Source organism: Betta splendens, chromosome 12 (assembly GCF_900634795.4).
Source record: "Betta splendens chromosome 12, fBetSpl5.4, whole genome shotgun sequence".
In the NCBI taxonomy this organism is placed as follows: domain Eukaryota; kingdom Metazoa; phylum Chordata; class Actinopteri; order Anabantiformes; family Osphronemidae; genus Betta; species Betta splendens.
In genome coordinates, this window is record NC_040892.2 from 5,402,661 (window position 1) to 5,422,115 (window position 19,455).

Genomic DNA, 19,455 nt, shown 5'->3' on the forward strand with positions numbered 1-19,455 from the left:
CTTCAAGCATCAGTGTTCTTTCCAACTGTACACGCTGGTGTGCGACTACATAAACCACAGCAAAAAGTCTGAAAAGATTTCCATAAAGCCGTCAGAGCTGCTGCTGCTGGTGATGCATGACGTTCGGGTCCGCTAGGCGCCGCGTCCGTACCTACGATGACCTCCACCGCCACGTGACAGTTGCGATCGTAGGTCTGGCTGGCGTCTTCCTTTTCCTTTTCCCCTCCTCCCTCTCTCTGCCTTAGCACCATGGGGTAGAAGTAGCTCCACTCCTCCATCAGCTTGCGTGTCGCTGGGTCACTCATCTTGAAGGCCTGCCCCGTCAGAGTACCGCTCAGCCCGTACGGACTCAAGATTACTGCAGGTGGAATAAACAGGTTTGTTTTCATGGCGGGGCGTTCTTTTAGTGCCTCCTCGCTGAATGCTGAATGGAAGAAATCGATGGCTTTGTGGTGTTACCTTGTACTGGTGCGATGGAGCTCTGTGCGAGGCGGATGTGGTGCTCTGTGATGTGGTACGCAGGCTGGTGCTGGGCGATCTCCACGCTAGTGCACACGTTGCTCTCCCCGTGGAGGAAGAAGGAGAAGGAGCACGATAGGTGCTCGCTGGGGACAGAAGACAGCAAAGGCTTGTGACGAAAAGCCGCTGGAGCGGAGCAGGAAAATGGGATCAAAATCTGCTAAAAGGCAAGTGTTCTGTTTGTCCATTTAGAATTTTATCGACGAGAACCTACAGAACTGTTGATATAATCAAACTGAGTTTTTACAAATATGAAGTTGCATTTAATTATGCTAAATTGGATATTAAATGAACCCGGGAATCGCATCTTTTGAGGAGTAAATCATGGACACGCCAGCCGTTCCGGCAGCGACGTGACAGATGACGAGTGCCGTTCGCCACGCAGCAATTTAGCAAACAACTCAGAATGTCTCTAAAAGCCTGGCTGCGCTCAACCTGCATTGATCATCTTCATCATTTCCCACACAGGCTGCTTATTGCAGGTATAAATCCTCATTTGCTCATGACTGATGGCAGTGACTACATGTGTACATATGCAACGCTCCCTTTATTAAGCTGCCCAGGCACTTCTCCCCTTTTTTAATCAAAGACAAGTAATTGCAATCTATATACCAGTGGGTGTCCTGGACATCATTAACTACCAACATGGCTTCACTGATGTATATTTTTAATCTATAAAACTCTTTACTGCCTTGGTTTATATATACTGTGTGTCAGACTGGCAATACGGTCAGCAGGTACTGTAATCTCCTTGTGATTACCCTGCTGCCTATGCAATATCCCCTTAGCCCTAAGGGAGCTGCACCTCTATTGGAGCTGTAATGGATCATCAAATTCAATAAAATAGCCAGTTCCACAGTTCCTCCTGGACAGAACTAAACACAGTCATGAGGAAGCCCAGCAGCCTGTGACATTAACCGTGACGACCTCCAGATGGCGCTGATTGAACCCAAACAGGGGAGCGACGCCAGTTTATCAGTTCCTTAAACATTCCTGATGCTCCCAGAAGCGACGAAAGTGTATAACAGCCAGCGGATTAAACACAGGTCTGCACAATCACAGGAGGATCGAACCTCGGGCGCATTAACGCGTGCACAGTGCAGATCTAAACCTATGACCACAGTGGTGCGCGGTGCCACGCGAGTCAGAATGCTTTCAATGTCACTGCCCTCCAACCTTGTCCTCAGTGCATAATTACACCATACGAAGTGCTATATATAGCTGCATGTGCAAGTTCAGGGGAACAGCTGCAAGTCAAGAGGACCAATCCAGCTCAAACAACCACAATTTACAGTACCTTCAGGGATCTACTGCACACAGGACACAAGCAACAGCACACAGTATTATCACTTACTGTACAGTAAGTCTGAATCTTTATAAAGCCATAAAACTCTATGGGTACAGCCGACATCAAGGCTGCTTTATGTTGACCCAATGTGTACTTATAGCCACGTGCAGATTAAATAAGGCTGTGAAATGAAGCATCCAGTCGAATTTATTCCCCTCTTGTTTTAATAACTCGGTTTACTGTATATTGTTATTTTATTTTTTTACGAGATATGTGTGTACTGATCAGCGGTGATGTGCACACACAAAAAAAAAAAAAACGACTCCCTAAAGAGCCCTCGTAAAACCTCAGGCCTGGCTAAATAGCAGGGAATCACAGTTGGAAATGGTTTCCACTGAATCTCCGTTATCTTCCTCTCTCTGTTTTTAAATGATCATGATCCAACAGCATCAGGGGCTGGAGTCCACACTGTTTCTGCTAACATGACAGCGCTAATGAAAAACTGTAGACCTCAGGTCAATTGAAAGCTCTGTAATACTGTAGGCATTAAAGCAAAGGGCAACTGATTAACATGATTTAAATAACCTATTATTATACAGAGAGGGGATGTTTGGTTGTCTAAACAATTAAAGTGGATAACAGAAACAATCCATCTCACCAATGTGCGACAATGTGAGCTGAGATCTATTATAACAGCAATAAAGTGCAATTAAATATGAGTCAGAGAAAAGCAGAACTACCAAAAGAGCATCAAACTGCAGACTGATGCAGCTGGGAGATTGATGCTCCCTGTCCTTTTACAAAGGGCATTTTCCTGCACAGTAAGCGGGTGTGAGTGTGTGGACACACTGGGCTTCTCGCGTCCTCAGGGACATTTGTGCAGCCGGCAAGGGCGTGCACGTGCGCGTGCACGTGTAGGAGAGCAGTGGACGGAGATGCGAGGCAGCGGTGTGTGTGTGTGTGTGTGTGTGTGTGTGTGTGTGTGTGTGTGTGTGTGTGTGTGTGTGTGTGTGTGTGTGTGTGTGTTGAGCTGTATGAGTACAGGTATTAATAAATGAAGCAGAGTGATGGCTGAGACTTGCCTCAGGGCTGACAGTACTGGAGAGAGATGGAGAGAGGAGAGGAGAGAAGGAAGGGCAGAGTGTGGGGGGGGGGGGGGGGGGGTGGAGAGAGAGAAAAAGATGTGAGATGAAGAGAGAAGAAAGAGTGGAAAGAATGACAGCAATGGAGACAAAGTGAGCACTAGAGGTAGAAAAATTAAAAAAAGGCCTGGGAACAACTCAGACAAAAAGGGAGAATAGAGGAAATTAGGAGGACAAGGAATGGAAGATACAGCATGAAAGGAGGTTTGAGAACAAAATGAGCGTGAGAGAAAGAGGAGGAGGTGAATAATTCAGTGCCATGCACCGCAATAGCTGCACACATATCGATGAGATCAGAGTTTTAATGGGTGGCTACTGAGCACAATTTTATGGTGTAATCTATCAGGGAATGTGGAGCAGGGGAACACGTGTGTGTGTGTGTGTGTGTGTGTGTGTGTGTGTGTGTGTGTGTGTGTGTGTGTGTGTGTGTGTGTGTGTGTGTGTGTGTGTGTGTGTGTGTGTCATTTGATTTATTGCCCGCGTTTGCATGGGACACGCAGCGAAAGGCGTCGATTCAATTAAATCCAGGAAATCATACGTGAGCAAATGCCATAAACCTGCGCACGCCTCAGCCTACAGTGAACATCTGGACACATGTTCACACGGCACTGATGTGAAGGTTGCCGTGTGGCACCAACATGGCACCAGACAGACAGACAGACAGACAGACAGGCAGGCAGGCAGGCAGGCAGGCAGGCAGGCAGGTAGGCAGGCAGGCAGACAGACAGACAGACAGACAGACAGACAGACAGACAGACACAAACAGGCAGGCAGACAGACAGACAGACAGACAGACAGACAGACAGACAGACAGACAGACAGACACAAACAGGCAGGCAGACAGACAGACAGACAGACAGACAGACAGACAGACAGACAGACAGGCAGGCAGACAGACAGACAGACAGACAGACAGACAGACAGACAGACAGACAGGCAGGCAGACAGACAGGCAGGCAGACAGACAGGCAGACAGGCAGGCAGGCAGGCAGGCAGACAGACAGACAGACAGACAGACAGGCAGGCAGGCAGGCAGGCAGGCAGGCAGGCAGGCAGACAGACAGGCAGCAGGGGCGCTGGTTAATGTCCGACATGCATCACAGCCTTGACACGCGCATCTGTGTACAGCCACATGCACACAACATAACAATTGTTATCTTGGTTGTTGGGCTGCACTCATGTCCAACCCGGGGGAGGTGGGGATAAAGATTAGATTAAAGGAAATAGAAAGCAATAAACTGCAGAGCAGGAGGCGCGCCAGCCTCCGTTTCAGCCGCGAAGCCGACGCTTCGGCCGCGGAGCCGTTTCTCCGGGACTCGGATCAGGAGGCTGAGAAGAAGCGCCGCTCGCCCCACGCTTCTGCTGGCGCAAACCTTCCCACACACACACACACAGCGCGGCTTCCTGGAAGCAGGAGAATGCGGACGCTCCTCTGGCGCATGTGCTGCGGCGTGGAGGATGTTTACCCTCCTGTTAGCAGCATGTACACACACGCCTCAAAAGTCCCCACCGCACTTACACAATGCTGCCTATTTATCCCATACAAACAAACGCTACCAAACACGGATAATACGCTCGGGCTTATGCAGGTGCGCGCACACACACACACACACACACACACACACACGCGCACACACACACACACACACACACACACACACACACACACACACACACACACACACACACACACACACACACACACACACACACACACAGTATTAGCACCAGCATAAGGGGGATGCAGTCAGCTTGATGTATTATTCAGTGGCCCCCGGTGGGTGGCTTTAGCCAGTGTTGCTATCATAATGTTTGCGCTCAAACACTGCTCCAACTAAGTATATGGATTCACAGCGAAAAGGTGCCAGGCTCAAGGACACAAACTGTGCACACGCCGCCTTTTCTTTGGACACAGGAAGCGCAGAAAAATATCCGTCAGCTGCAACCAAAATTAGATTTATTGTTAGCCCTGAAAAATAGCAGAGAAGGAGAAATTTGTCACCGGGGCCGTTCCCACACAAATATTGCCGAGAAGAAAAACCCAAGTCGCTTGAATGTGAGAACATCAATGCAAGATACCAGGCTTTTACCTTCATATCTGTGGTCCTAATTAAAAAGAGGAAAGGGGTGTTGGTAGGCTGTTGCTATGATGTATCACCATCCTCTCTATTGATCTGGCTGTTTTTTTTATCTCGCTTCCCTCGCTCGCTCTTTGTGGTTTTACCTGGCTGCATTAAAAATCTGCAGGACGTCATCTCGTGTGCTCTCTGCTGTTTTTGTGCCTGAGAGACGCGACAGAACAACAGTCACAGATGTCTTACAATGAAACAGGATGCCAATCAAAATATATAACGATGAGATCAGTTAATTATAGGTGATGATAAAAGCCACTGTACAGACTGTGTAGAAGCTGATTGAATCTATAAAAGCTTTTTAGCCTGAATTAGTAATTAATTTTCTGGTAATTATAAAAAAAATTTCTGATCAGTGCAATTGTTTGCATCTAAAACTATACTTCATTTTATTATAGGAGCTGTTGAAGCGCACAGGTGAGAGCAAGAGATAAATATATATTTCAATGACTTAAAGTACACAATAGATTTAAAAAATGAGCTCAGCATCCTGAAATTGAATGTCAAAAAATGTCAAGTAGTAATTAGTAAATCTTCCCACGGTCAAATATTACAGTAAGCCCTGGAAAAAAAAACAATCAGCAATAAAACCTAATCAAATATTCAAATTGTTATCGCTATCACACAGCGCCGCTGCTCTCGTAAAGTTCCTCCGTCACTTGAAACGCTCAGCGCTGCGTGTTTCTGTGTGACGTGACGCCTCACGAAACGCTATTCCTGTTACACCGTAGAATATTAGCTTTATTAATGCATGAGTGTGTGGCCATTAAGGCACCTATAGATTAACGAACGCGCCGTCGGATCTCCTGGAATTGACAAAACTAGCACGCGAGCTAGATGAAAACATCCATTCAGCCGTCTATGGTGATGATTAATTTACGACCCCCCACCTTCGCTGATCCCCACTCCCACACACACACACACACACACACACACACACACACACACACACACACACACACACACACACACACACACACACACACACACCGAGCCTCCTCCCTGCTCTTTCTGTCTCATGCCTCTTCTCTCACTCTCTCCTCTGTATTCCTGCAACTCCCTCTCTCTCTCTTTCTCTCTCTCTCTCTCTCTCTCTCTCTCTCCCTCTCTCTCTCTCTCCCCTCAGCGTCTGATGCAATCCGTTACCAACCCAGAGAGCCTTCCTCCCATTCAGACACAAAGAGAGTGTTGGGTTGAGATGTGGAGTGGGAGTGGGAGGGGGTGTTGGGAATCTTCTCCTGGATTTGCCAATCCTCTCCGTGCCCCAGGGACACACATGAGATAAACAGCAAATAAGCCTGACAAAGGTAGCAGCCCCCAGGAGCAGGAGCTGGCATGAATAAGGGGGCACGGCGTGGATGCGAGCGCAGAGGCGCCCCCTGCTGGGGATGAAAGGGATGAAAGTGTGGGAGTGAGGAGGAGACAAAGGAGCTGGTTACAGCGGAGGCAGGGTGTCAGTGTGTGGCATGAAAAGCGCTGATGGGCAGGGATCTGCAGGGGTCCTCACACCGCCGACCGCACCACCACGCTGGCGAGGCAGCGGAGGGTGCGCGCCGGCGTTTAGGACCTCGCGTGCGCGGGGAGGAGGAGGTGGAGATGTGTGGGAAGGAGGAAATCGCCACGGTTCGCTTGCGCCATGTGATGTATGCAGCAGAGTGCAAGCCTGAGAAATGACAAGCAGCGCAGACATCTACATAAGATTTGTTTTCATTTGTGTCTGAGGACCTGAATCTCTCTCTCTCTCTCTCTCTCTCTCTCCCTCCTTCTCTCCTTCAAGGATGTTCAATAATTTACAGACAGTACGAGTCTGGGTTGGCTCAGCAGGGGGCGTACCGGCTGGAAACATATTCATACAGGGCTGTCAAATGAAGAGAGTTACATGAAAAGACACACACATGTAAATCCCTGCATGCGCAAAAGCTTTAAACTCAACAGATGTGTGCATGTATAAAGCATCCACGCACACACACACACACACACACACACACACACACACACACACACACACACACACACACAGGACAACGACACTCTCTTCACACCTTCCTACTTCCACTGTTCCACTTGCAATGCGCTCTTGGATACATTTTAAATTACTGTAGCAACAGTTTTTTTCTCCTTCTCTTATTCTCACCAGATCCGTTTTGAAGGCTAATTAGAAAGAATGGGAAGAAGGGGAAAGAAGAGCCACGGTAATTAGAATCTGGGTCACCTTGTGAGCGCGCGTACGTGAGAAAAGTTGGTGAACCTATGGAACAGAAAGCGTTTACATCAGCTGCCTGCGCCGACGCTGCGAGTGCCGCGAACTTGGCCGTCGAGATGCTGTTTCACAGTGTTTTTATGATGGAGATAAGATCTCACACTGATAAGGCCTTTACATGATTCACATCCTCCTCACACCCTATAAACCTTTGTGTTGTATAAAAGAAGCAGCTGCATTCAACATATTCCTGTTTATTTAGGTTCGGTTTTCACACTGGTGAACTCGTTCAGTTCTCATTGTACAGTTACGGTCTTCTAATCTTTATTGAGGTTCTGCACAGCTCAATTTCCCGTTTTTGCGGCACTTGTGACACGTTCAGGGACCGCTCCCAACGACTGAACCTGAGTCTGCTGAGGCGCATCTCGGCAGCCTGCACTGGCGTCAGCAACTTTCAGGAGCCGACGGTTTCCTGTGCGTCGCCTGATCTGCACCCTATTGACACGCTAATGCAATTTATGGCTCTCCAGTTCAAAACGACCAGGCAAACACAAATACAGGAGGGATTCTGGTGCCGCCGGGGCTCCGAGCAGAGGCAGATAGGGGCCATTTGACAGCTGACTGGTTTCCTCTGAGTCATTTCGCCGAATACTCAGCATCTGAGCGCGGCAATGCTAGAGATGCAAGGAATGTAGCGTCCTCACCAGCGGGAGAAGCTGCAGTGGGCATGCTGATATGTGAGGGAGCTATAATGGCTGTAGCAACAAGTCGAGCTACTGTCATCACACCCACAGCTTCTTTTTCTCTGTTTCAGCCTCTCGCTCTGTTACTCTCTCTCTCCCCCACACTGCCAGCACAATTACACACACACACACACACACACACACACACACACACACACACACACACACACACACACACACACACACACACACACACACACACACACACACACACGCGCGCTGCCCTCATCCAGAGACAGAGCGCTTTAAAAAGCTCAGGTCGGGTCTCACCTCTCACCACCATTTAGAGACAAGACAAATACCGGATCAGGTTCAAACTACATGTCACATTTTTACACACATATACTGCAATGCTGTATTGATCTCCCAGTGTAGTGCAGGTGAAGCTTTATGGGCCCAGACGCACAAATAGCATCAGTGTGTCAGTGATGTGTGTGGGTTCAATGTTCACTTACCTGTTGCCCAAAGACTTTTCGTCCACATCGTACGGTTTGAGGAACCACTTCCCGATCCGCACGAACCCCTTATCCATCAAACATCTGTTCAAAAACAAAACACAGAGTCAGAAAAGCAACAAAGGAATCATTTATTTTATTATTAATATTAGAATTATTTAACATCCCCTCTGTGTTTGTCTCTCTTTAACTGTGTTAAACGCTTCTCAGAAATCAGGGTATGACCTGGTTTATGAGGAGAAACTAACTGTTTAATGTGATTTATATTCACTCCACCTTGTTAACTCACATTCATTATTCTCTTTGCTTAAAACAAAATGAAGTCACAACAAAAGCAAAGCGGAATTGTACCGAATCCAACTTTGATCCTCTGTTGTCTTTTACAGATGGAGTCCAACAGCTGCATCTGAGCAAAGTCTGATGTGAAGTTGGCGAAATGAACTCTCGCGATCTAAAATCCCCTTTTCATCAGCTCTGACCTCTGTCCCATCAGCGCTTCCAGCCGCAGCGCTCCCTATTCTGGCTATCGCTCCATCTGTTCACCGTAGCTCAGCCTCTGTCCGCAGACTCGGCCCGACACGCTGAGCGTCGGCCCGTCTGTGTGTGCGGGTGCCAGCAGACTCCCAGCCAGATCCCTTGACCCGGGTCGAGGAATTACAAAATTATTTTACGGACGTCTCTCCGCTCGTCCGGGCTCAGTTAGTCAAAGCCTCGGCCTCCAGCTCCACCATGTTTGGTGTTTGTACGTGTCACAGTTTTCTTGGGGCGGCCCCTCATCAGATAAGTCTCTCTGTTGCTCTCTCGCTTTTTAAAAGGATGTATTTTATACACACATCAATAAAGAAGCTTAATAGACAGTGACTTATTAATATAATGGTCAACAAGCAAACTGTGAATGAAATACTAAACCTTCCTCAGTGTTAAATAAACACTAACTCAAATTATAATGTTCATGTCTAAAGGATGCAAAAATATTTCCCTTAATTAAAAAAAGCCAATATCTTAATGCCACAAGAAGACAATTCCTAATAGTGTGTTTTGCGGCTTGAAATAGAGTTTGGTCTCCTCTTGTGAGAAATGCTTTAGATTTCTGCAGGATATTTGCTTGATTAGCTGGTGACTCGCCCACCTACTCATTACATACAATCAAGCTTCTCCTAGTGATCCAAACATGTTCCAAACATGATCCAAACAGCAGAGCTGGCGTTTGCTGGCGACACCACACCACTGTTCACATCTTCACAGTGGCTTCCAGTAGCTTTCCCACGTCAAGCCACTCTGCAGCCCTGAGTCCAAATATTAAAAACCTCCTGAAGATAATCAGTCTGGAAAAAAAAAGTCCCTAATAGCGTTTCAATCTAAAACCAAAACTGCAATCTAAAACTCATATCATGGGAAATAAAAGCATCTGGCAAATGACTAAACATTAAAGTAAATGTCTCCACAAACTATGACCTCAGTTTTCCCTGGATTCATTCTGCTGTAAAATCAACATAATCAACAAAAGAAAATCTGCACTATTTAAAAATTAGATGTTCTGTGTTTGAGTCTTAATTGTAATTCTAATTTAGAATCCCTAATAATAATAATAATAATATTAATAATAATAATAATAATAATAATAATAATAATAATAATAATAATAATAATAATAATAATAATAATAATATTAATAATAATAATAATAATAATAATAATAATAATAATAATAATAATAATAATAATAATAATAATAATAATAATAATAATAATAATAATAATACAAGCAGCCTTGAATGGGGTTGATTTCATCTGTAGAGTGTGTGAGAGAACATGGAATTGATCCCTCCAGTAGAGAAAGAGTGAGCTATAAAAAGGAGTTAGCTTCAAGGTAATAGGAAGGTTAATTCAGCCTGCCCCCTATGATGATCACTGATGCTTAACTTAATAGAGAGCAAATATGTACTGCTTCATTTAACAGATGGCTCTGACTCAGAAAGGAGAGCTTTGGGTACTTGAGCAAGTGATTCAGCGCTCAGATTATAATTTCATTAAGGTGAAGCTGCAGGAAGAAAACCAAAGCTGTCTATCAGTGAAACCTAACACTTACTGTTTGCGTGACTATTATTTGTACTCATTTGTTTATTTAAAAGTGAAAAGAAATAGCCCTGTAATTTATTTTAATTATTCTAAAAGCCGTGTGATCACAGGGGCACGTGGGTGCAGTTTAACTAGAGTCCGTCTCGTCCAGCAAACTAAAAATACAGAGGAACTTTGACAAACTCAATTAGAATCTCTTGAACCCTAAAGCAAATAACTAATGATGCTGAATTATGAAATCTAAAATAATTATAAACCATTAAGGTCTTCTATCAGTCAGTGCTGGAGTAAAAGCGGTCTGTTACTAAACCAACACTTCACCACACGGCTAGTGATCTACTCCATTAAATATGTACAGTAACTGCAACGATGCTGGTTATTCTGTGTCAGTCAGTCTCAGCGTGGCTGCAGCCGCCGCTGTGCAGCTGATGAAGTGGCCCCTGGACGGTGGTTTTACCTTTCCAGCAGGTTGTGTATGGCCTTGAACAGCAGCGTCCTGCACTCGTAGGACAGTCCGCACTCCCACAGCCCCTCCTCAGCCACTGGAAGAAAGCAGGAGATCACAGCATTTGAATGTGTAATCAAGTCGATCATTGGAGAAGTAAATACTCGTAATCCTTTAATTATGTTTCCTGTGGCGGCGAAACATCTGCGAAGGATCGATAATACACGATTCTGCTTCTGAAGCAGGAGCTGATGAGGAGACCTGCCCGACTTATCGCAAACTATAATTAAGATAAAGCGCGTGCGTGTTCGGTGGGGGCCCGGCTCTGCGGCTGTCAGCTCGGCCCTGTCGAGCCCCATGCAGGTGTCAAGCCCAGTTAGCCTGGTCCCGGTCCGCGCGCACGTCAGGCGCCTCGCGAACGAGTCGGAGCCCTGGTGATGTTTTTTTAACCCCTTGACCCCCACCACCCCCCACCCCCAGCGCCACCAACACCACACACACACACACACACACACACACACACACACACACACACACACACACACACACACACACAAGCTCAGGCCAGTTAAGCGTCGCTCTTTGTTCCTCGCCATATACCTGCAGGGCTGCTGGCAGGAGCGGAGGATTGTGGGTGGGTGCCGTGTTTGCTTATAGGGTGACGGCAAACAAAACAGGCATCAGAGAAATACACAAGAAAAAGGGAAATGATGACGGAGACGGAGGCAGCCGCCTGGGGGATGGGTGGCACGAAACCCGGCAGAGGGCTTTCTTCTCTTTATTTTCAGGTGTTGTGTGTCCTGCTCAGTTGCTTTGTTGATCTTCCCCTCCTGTTTTCTCCTTCTTCTCCTTCTTCTTCATCCCCTCGTCTTCATACCAGAGTGAATGAAATTTCCTTACTCGCCAGAATTGCCCCGTAACCATGGAAACGCTGGCGGTAAGAACATGGCGCCCTGGCATTCAATTTCAGCGCCGGTCCCTCCCGCCCCTCACCCTCCCCTCTCTCCTCCTTCCTCTGTTCTTCTGCTTCCAACACCCAGCAGCCGCCCACCCCGCCCCCCACCCCTCATTTACTCCTGCTCCGGGGCTCAGACAGGAAGCTCGCTCTCGCCAGCGCCTCTACAGAGGAGAGAGATAGAGTGAGAACCATGAGCAGAATGCCAAGTCTCCAGCAAAATCCGCTCATTAGCTCCCACTGTCTCTATATCTCCCTCCCTTAAAAATCCCCCAACTTTTTCTTCTTCCCCCACTCTGTCAATCCTCCACCTCCCATCTTCATTTACTCTCCTCACGGCAGACTCCTGACCCCCATTACTCCAAAACGGTGTCACCGGCTCCTCATCATTGCATCTTCTTGACATTCCCGCGCGAAAGTCATCAAAACTGAAGCGCACACACCTCAGAGGAAGCCTTAAAGACGCTTTCCTCCATTTGCAGCTTTTACAAGAGCAGACGTAATGTTTTTCAAGCAAAAAGAAAAAACCCCAGCAGTGCAGGAAACATGCGATCCACATTTAATGCTCCTGTTTATATTGTGGTTGTCAAAGAGCCAGCTCACTGCACCATTTCAGCACAAGGTGTGACAAATCACTCTCGCAAGCAAACAAGGTCAGGCATCCGCAGAAGCACGCACACGCGTCTGCACGTAAACATTATGAATATGGAAAAGGTGGCGGGATACGAAACAATGATCACCTCGTCCCAACAGGGACGGGTGACACTTATATTTAAAGGAAAAACACCAGCGACGTGTCATTTTCACAAAGGCTCAGTCAGTAACGACCAGGCTTCGCGTTGCCGCCTGTTAATCAGAGGAGGAACACAGATGGCCCACGGGAGAAGGATGCTGTAGATACTGAATGTACAGCTAAGTGCAGTACAGCAGGCCTGCGTCTGTCATCTATCGCAACATTGTGTCTGAGAGAATAAACCTCCGTCTCAATTAGATTAAACTAATGGCTCATACAGTAGTTTGGGTTTTTTTATTACATTTTTATTGGGTTTCACTGACAAATCAAGAGAAACATCTCTATGGAAACGATGTGAAGATATATTTTTATATTTATTAAACATATTTTAAACTCAAACAATCACTATGACAGCGTTAATAAGTATAAGAATATTAATAATACATTTACTACCAGTTAATTACTTGATCTTGATTTGGTTTTGCAGAATGTTTCCCTAAATTTCATTGTGCAGCCTTTGTGCTTGGCGCACACTTTGCATGCGTACTGTATGTGCATGCGTGTTCAGAATGAGGTAACGCGCGTACAAATGCCCCTTTATTTCAAACAACCTCTCCTCCCCTGATCCCCTCGCACACAGCGCCAGCCCAAACACAAACAGGCAGTGATGGAACTGGGTCGCCACCACTCATAACGTTTCCACCTCCCATCCCCTCCACTCCATTCACCCGTCTCTCCACCTCCGACGGCCCCCGCTCGCTTTCTCTCTCCCCGCGGTTCATTCACATCCTCGCTGCACCCCCTTCAGGTGCCCCAACTGTTAGCATGGCTCCACTAGGGGGAGCGGCCACTCGCCGCTAGCAAACACTAGGCTGGTATTGATCTGAGGGGGGAGAGAATGTGGAAGTTGAGGTGTGACAACACTCAGTTTTGTACGTGATGAGCCACACATATTCTTCCACATGTCTCTCTCTCTCTCTCGCTCGCCCAGTTGCTCATTTGTCTTGAATCGATGGCACCGGCAGCCGGGGTGTCCGCGTGCGTCTCTGCAGTGTGTGGACTATGAGCCTTGTAACAGTGTGATTACACACAAAAAGAGCCCATTGCCACTCTCCTAATTAGCTGCCGTGCTGGGTGTCTAAGAGGGTCGTTCTATCTGCGTGCACATATTTGCTGTGCCGCGTGTGTAGCGTGTACATGACAACATGTTTCCACACGCTAACATGTAACACACGCTAACATGCAAAGACAGAGAGAAATCTGACAATGTTCTTAAAGATGGACAGAAAGTAAAAAAGCAGTAGAGAGAAGAGTAATGATGATGATGATGATGATGATGATAATGATGATGTCTCACACATATATTCACACATGGCCTGACATGAGATTACAGATTATTAGCTAGACCTACAACATTAGACCTAAAACATTGGTTGCATTTAGTTTTTACACTCATTCACTGATTCAAAGGCATCTGAAAACAGGGCTGTCCTCCACTCAACACTTTGTGTATCTCCATTCACTTGCATTCTCCCAATATAAAGAGGTAAATTCCCACCTGGCCCAGTGTAATAAGAATTTGTCAGACTGCTAACAGAGAACTTCCCCCGGGGCTCTTGCCTATATAGTAAGAGGAGCAGCAGTTATTATGGTAATAATATGCTGTATCACCCTGGCACTGAGCCACAGTTAAAGCAGACGGGCAGCTGAGCCACAACGGCCTCAGTGAAAAGCCCCAAACAAGACGTTTTCCAGGACATCACCAGTTACTGTGCTGGAACTTCACCCAAGAAAGCTGGAAATTTGAAAAATATAAACATTTGAACATAGCAGGTACAATCAGTATTCAGTATTATTATATGTACAAAAACATTTGTAAACACTTGTTGTGTGACCTGCTGTAATCAAATGATTTTTATTATTTTGCTAAATGTAAATAAAGTCAATTTTACTGACTGTAGCTTTTGTATCAGTTTGCCAGCGTTCGTCTTACGTAACTCTACACAGATCTGTGCTCAGTTACAGCAGCTCCTAGCTCTCTGCTCGAGCCCACTCCTTCTGGCTGCGAAGTTCAAGCGCAAAAGAAGCATCGCGTCCCACGTTGGCCTCGCCGCCGCGATGCGGAAAAGTCTGCTGTGCAGCTTCAGGCCGACTCTTATGGCGCGGCTGCTATTTCAGCTAAGTGGCTGTTGAGAAAAGACTGAGAAAGTTCCACGCGAGAGAACAGGAAAGGTCAATCAGACATGGAGTGTGTCTGACGCTGAGAGCAGGACATGACATCTGCCTGTGTATTAATACAAGCCTGGGCTGCTACACTCACAGTGCTTCACACACTCGGATGCACGAGGTCGAACTCGCTTCACGGAAGCCGCTGCATGAAACGCAATTGGTGCAAGTCGGCGTTTTAATTTTCCAAGAGCGGAGGCTTCTCCCCACAGCGAAACGAGCTCACGCACTGTTCACCACGTTCGCCGCCGCGCCGCCAATCATTGACCACGCCCGCCCGTTGTGACAGTCGCCCACGCACTCTCGTGCACTGGTGACACGATTCCCGAAACTTTTCAGCACCACCTGTCAGCTGAACGCAGCGCAAGACAATTTAGCAAAGTTTAGAGGGCAGTAAACAAGAAACTCACATTTTTATTACCTCTAAAACTGCTCAGTCGCTTCTATTGCCTTTCTTTCAGACGGGAACCGGTAAGATTTACAACTTCTGGTTAAAGTTGCGCTTATCAGATCCATCAGCTGTAAAACTGCAGGCACTCAAATGTGGACATTAATCAGCTCCTTAATCACCCAAAGCTGGGAATAGATACATACAATTCTGCGAAAGGACAGGACAATTACCAAACCTCTATGGAATCGTGACATGGAAATAACAAAGAAAATAGGACGAGAACATGACGAATGCCCAGTGTTTAAACAAGAAAGGAAACTAGTTGAGTGCATAAATGGCAGGCACTGAGACCCAGTGAGCCAGACAGATGGACGAGGGGCAGTAGTGACAGCGGGAGGAGGGGGAGGAGGGGGAGGCAGCTCAGGGAGAGCGGAGGGAATGGGGGGGGGGGTCTGGAATCAATTAGGCGACTGAGCTGGAGTTGCTTGCATAGTTGTGGGGGTGAGTCAGGCAGAAAGAGCAAAAGAAGGGACCAGGGTGTGAGCGTTGTGCCACGAGTCTATTGGAATAAACACAAGGGTTCGAAAGCAAGTCCAGTGGTACAAATGCGACCAGGAAGGCGCTGAAAACGTGGCCCCCGTTTCCTCACACGCCTTTTCCTCGAACACAACGCTCACGGCACTCTTGCTTCCCATCGAATAAATACAGCGGTGTTTTGTTTTTTTTGAAACTGTGCAGACGTGCAGAACGGATTCAAATTTGCAGACATACGCGCAGAATATATCAGGCTGGAGCAAGACGTTGTGCCCGCGCCATTATCGCTGCACAGCGTGATAAAGTGCTTCCTGCGATGACCTGCAGTGAATACTAGGAGCCGGCAGCACCTCTGCCGTCATGCATAAGGCATACTGATGACTAGAGGGAGGACAGAGTGGCGTAAATAAAAGGTGAGGACTCGGAAGTGGGAGAAAAAGACAATGACTCAAAGCGATGGAGAGAGAGACAGGTAAGAAGTGACCGGCGGGTTGAGGCCTCTGAGGAGAAAGCTGTGCATTTTATCCACCTGAGAGTGAAGCATTGTGGGCACGAAGGAAGAAATTATGTTAACAACAAAGGAGCTGCTTCGCGCGCGATGCTGCGCTCAAACACCGACTCAGATCGTCGCCATCGAGTCAACAAGACGAGCAGAGCGCGCCGCTCACGTTTAATTTGCCGCATTAGACTCTGTAGAGATTAAAAACCTCCGTCGGGTTATTTCTACATTGGTTCGCCTCGTGCGTTCCATTTAGTTTTTATTTGGTAAATAAAAATGACACGAGCCCCTTTGATGGAGCCGCAGTCTCACCCGTCAGCCCGGTGTTGACGCGGAGCGATAGTCTGTGTGATTCCAGTTAGAGCACTGTCAGCGTAATTTATAATTTACAGGATATGTGTTTTAATGCCAGCCAGTGGTGTAATTAGAGTGACTGGAGAGGATTCAGCTCGGGCCATTATACCAACATCAAGAGCAAACTGTGATTACTGGCTAATGTGACCCGCCGTGAAAGTGCATGCGAGTTTGAGCGACCGGAGGAAAGAAAAAAGACAAAAGGAAAGCGCTGAACCAGCGACAGATGAGGCAAAAGGGGTGAAAACTGGTTCTGGAGGATACTGCGAGTAAAAAAAAAAAAGAACGAGAGTGTGTGTGTGTTAGTGTGTGTGTTAATGTGTGTGCATGGGTTGTGCGTTGGCTGCCTGCCAACCCTGACAATCAAAAAGAAGCCAATTGTGCAAAGAAAAGCCAACAGAATTATCCCACACCCTTACATAATATGACAGTCACTTAGCTCGTTCAATCCCACAAGACACACACACACACACACACACACACACACACACACACACACACACACACACACACACACACACACACACACACACACACACACACACACACACACACACACACACACGCACGCACACTCTCGTCTGATGTTTGAGATGGTACGGATGGATGGATGCTAAGTGCTGAGTGCCAAGTGTTTTCCCATAAGTCAGTGGGAAATAAATAAATGAAGGGACGTGGTGTCTGAACTGTTTTGCACACATTGTCATGAAAACACATTTTATCTCCGCGGTCTCATAGAATCACAATCATCCTCCCGGATTTCCGCACACAAAATTCGAAAGTCTAAAAGAATGGAGTCGCACTAAATTCGAGGAGCTGAACGAGATTAAGTGAAACACTTTTTTGTGCCTCTATCAATTTTAACACTAGACGCATTAATATTACTGTGAATGTTTTTGGATTTTGACATTATATTTCCTGTACGAATGAGGCCCCTGTGCCTGCTTCTGTTTAGATACCTGCAGCTGAATGTGAGGAGCAGTACTTCTGTTTACATTCTGCTGTTTTTGCAGTTTAACCACTGGCTGAGAACGTGTCTGGCACAGACTTCATGTTGTTGCTACTTGTATGAAAGAGCAGCGGAGGCAAATGTCACGACCTGATTTTCCAGACGCTGTCTAGAATTCATGTGAGGAAACTGAGATTTAAACAATATCCTCATCACCAGGGAGATTAAAGCGTCAAAACAGAAAGTAACCTTCAAACGTACAGAAAAAAACCCTTTCCATCACGCTTTTAGCCGTTGTTTATATTTGACTAGTGATCCTGTCGCGTCATTGTATTTCCTCTAATGTGTTTTAATAGAACGTGACTGGAGAATTATGTGCTGCAGCAAATCAAAAAGGATTAAACACTATCAAAAGCAAACAGACCTGAAGACTTCACCTCAGTAGAAACAAACACCTCCTGCTCTTTTCCTCTCGCTTCCACCTCCGATAAGTGGCTTCTTCTGCTTCTCACTAACCAGCGACTCCAACCTGACACCAAACTCCACCTGTGCCGGTTCACGCAGGATTCGCGTAATTAAAGAAAGGTGGGACTGTTATTTTGACTGCACTCACTTCACACCGCAGCCGTTTACAAATGCTTAAAAACAAGGTGCCGGAGGGAGCGTTTGATGGAAGCTGACTGCGGGTGAAGTGGCTCCTGCCTGCTGTTGTTGCAGTCGGGAGCACGAGGTCCGTTTGGGACCTTGATATTCAGAGCACTGCTCATGTGGAGAAAAGTCATACTCCTGCTGTGTGTAACTTTCTCAATAAGTGCTGGAATATGCCAATATACAGCATCATCTGTCTCCAAAAGCAATACTTGATACATACATAGAATGTATTTAAGTACATCTTCATGTGAGCAAGCTCAGCAATTAATAACATGATGACTATCTGATGCACAAAGCAGATCTGACAAGCGCTTTCACTAATGCACATGAGACTGAAATGCTAACAGATTATATTATAAGAGCACAATATCATTAATCACTTCTGCAGCGTTTCGCGGGAACGGCTGGAGCCGGCGGTGTAAAAGGGCCCGTTTCTGTGGTGTTGACCCTCATGTTAAGCCACAGACACTTGAGCACCTCATTAGAAGTGAATGGGCCTTGAGGTGGGAGGCAGGGCAGCTATTGAGAAGCTTAGCAGGACCCCACAGGGCTTGCTAACTGCCACTAGAGGGAATAGGAGAGGGAGACCGAGGGAGACGCTCTCTCTCTCTCTCTCTCTCTCTCTCTCTCTCTTTCTTTCTGGAGGAAGGCGTGATGGAGAGTTCTGCTCTTCCAGGCGGGCCAAGCAGCGGTACTTAGGCCCTTGGAGTATGAGGACAGTTTTCCAGCCAAGTCTGGGCATTACACAGCAGAGATCAATAGTTGGAGGCTGTGTCTGAAAAGATGTCATGTCTCAAATATCACCGATCTGAACATGTTTAATTCAGGTCCCTCTCAGTGGCCACATGCAGGTAAAACAATGAAACGTAAGGATGATCCGGCCAAATATGAGCACAGGTCTCTGCCATCACTCTATTTACGGCTGCAGGAGCAATGTGTTCAATTATCAGCCATCGATGAGCTCATAAGAAAAAGGAGAGATACAGAAAGTCTCAGCTCTGGTTCATCCATCCTATTCTTTATTACAGATCCAGACATGCATTGTTTACCGCTAGTGATTAAATGTTAAATCCATGAGGAGAACAATCCAGAGTGAATCTCTCAAAAGATTTCTGTTTTTGGCTTCAAGAAGTATCGATATGTCGGATTGGAATTGTTTT

The 19,455-nt window shown here is 46.6% G+C and overlaps 1 protein-coding gene across 4 annotated transcripts in view; it reads right to left on the reverse strand.

Annotated features, from left to right (window-relative positions):
• Positions 1 to 19,455, reverse strand: part of LOC114866511 (mediator of RNA polymerase II transcription subunit 13-like) — a 55,001-nt gene that overhangs the window by 11,671 nt on the left and 23,875 nt on the right. For all 4 annotated transcript variants that reach the window (XM_055513688.1, XM_055513687.1, XM_029168350.3 and 1 more), the window contains exons 3-6: positions 11,016 to 11,100; positions 8,480 to 8,563; positions 460 to 605; positions 152 to 358 (exon numbers count right to left, since the gene is read on the reverse strand). In XM_055513688.1, the coding sequence (XP_055369663.1) occupies positions 152 to 358; positions 460 to 605; positions 8,480 to 8,563; positions 11,016 to 11,100 (522 nt within the window). The remainder of the gene's footprint in view (positions 1 to 151; positions 359 to 459; positions 606 to 8,479; positions 8,564 to 11,015; positions 11,101 to 19,455) is intronic.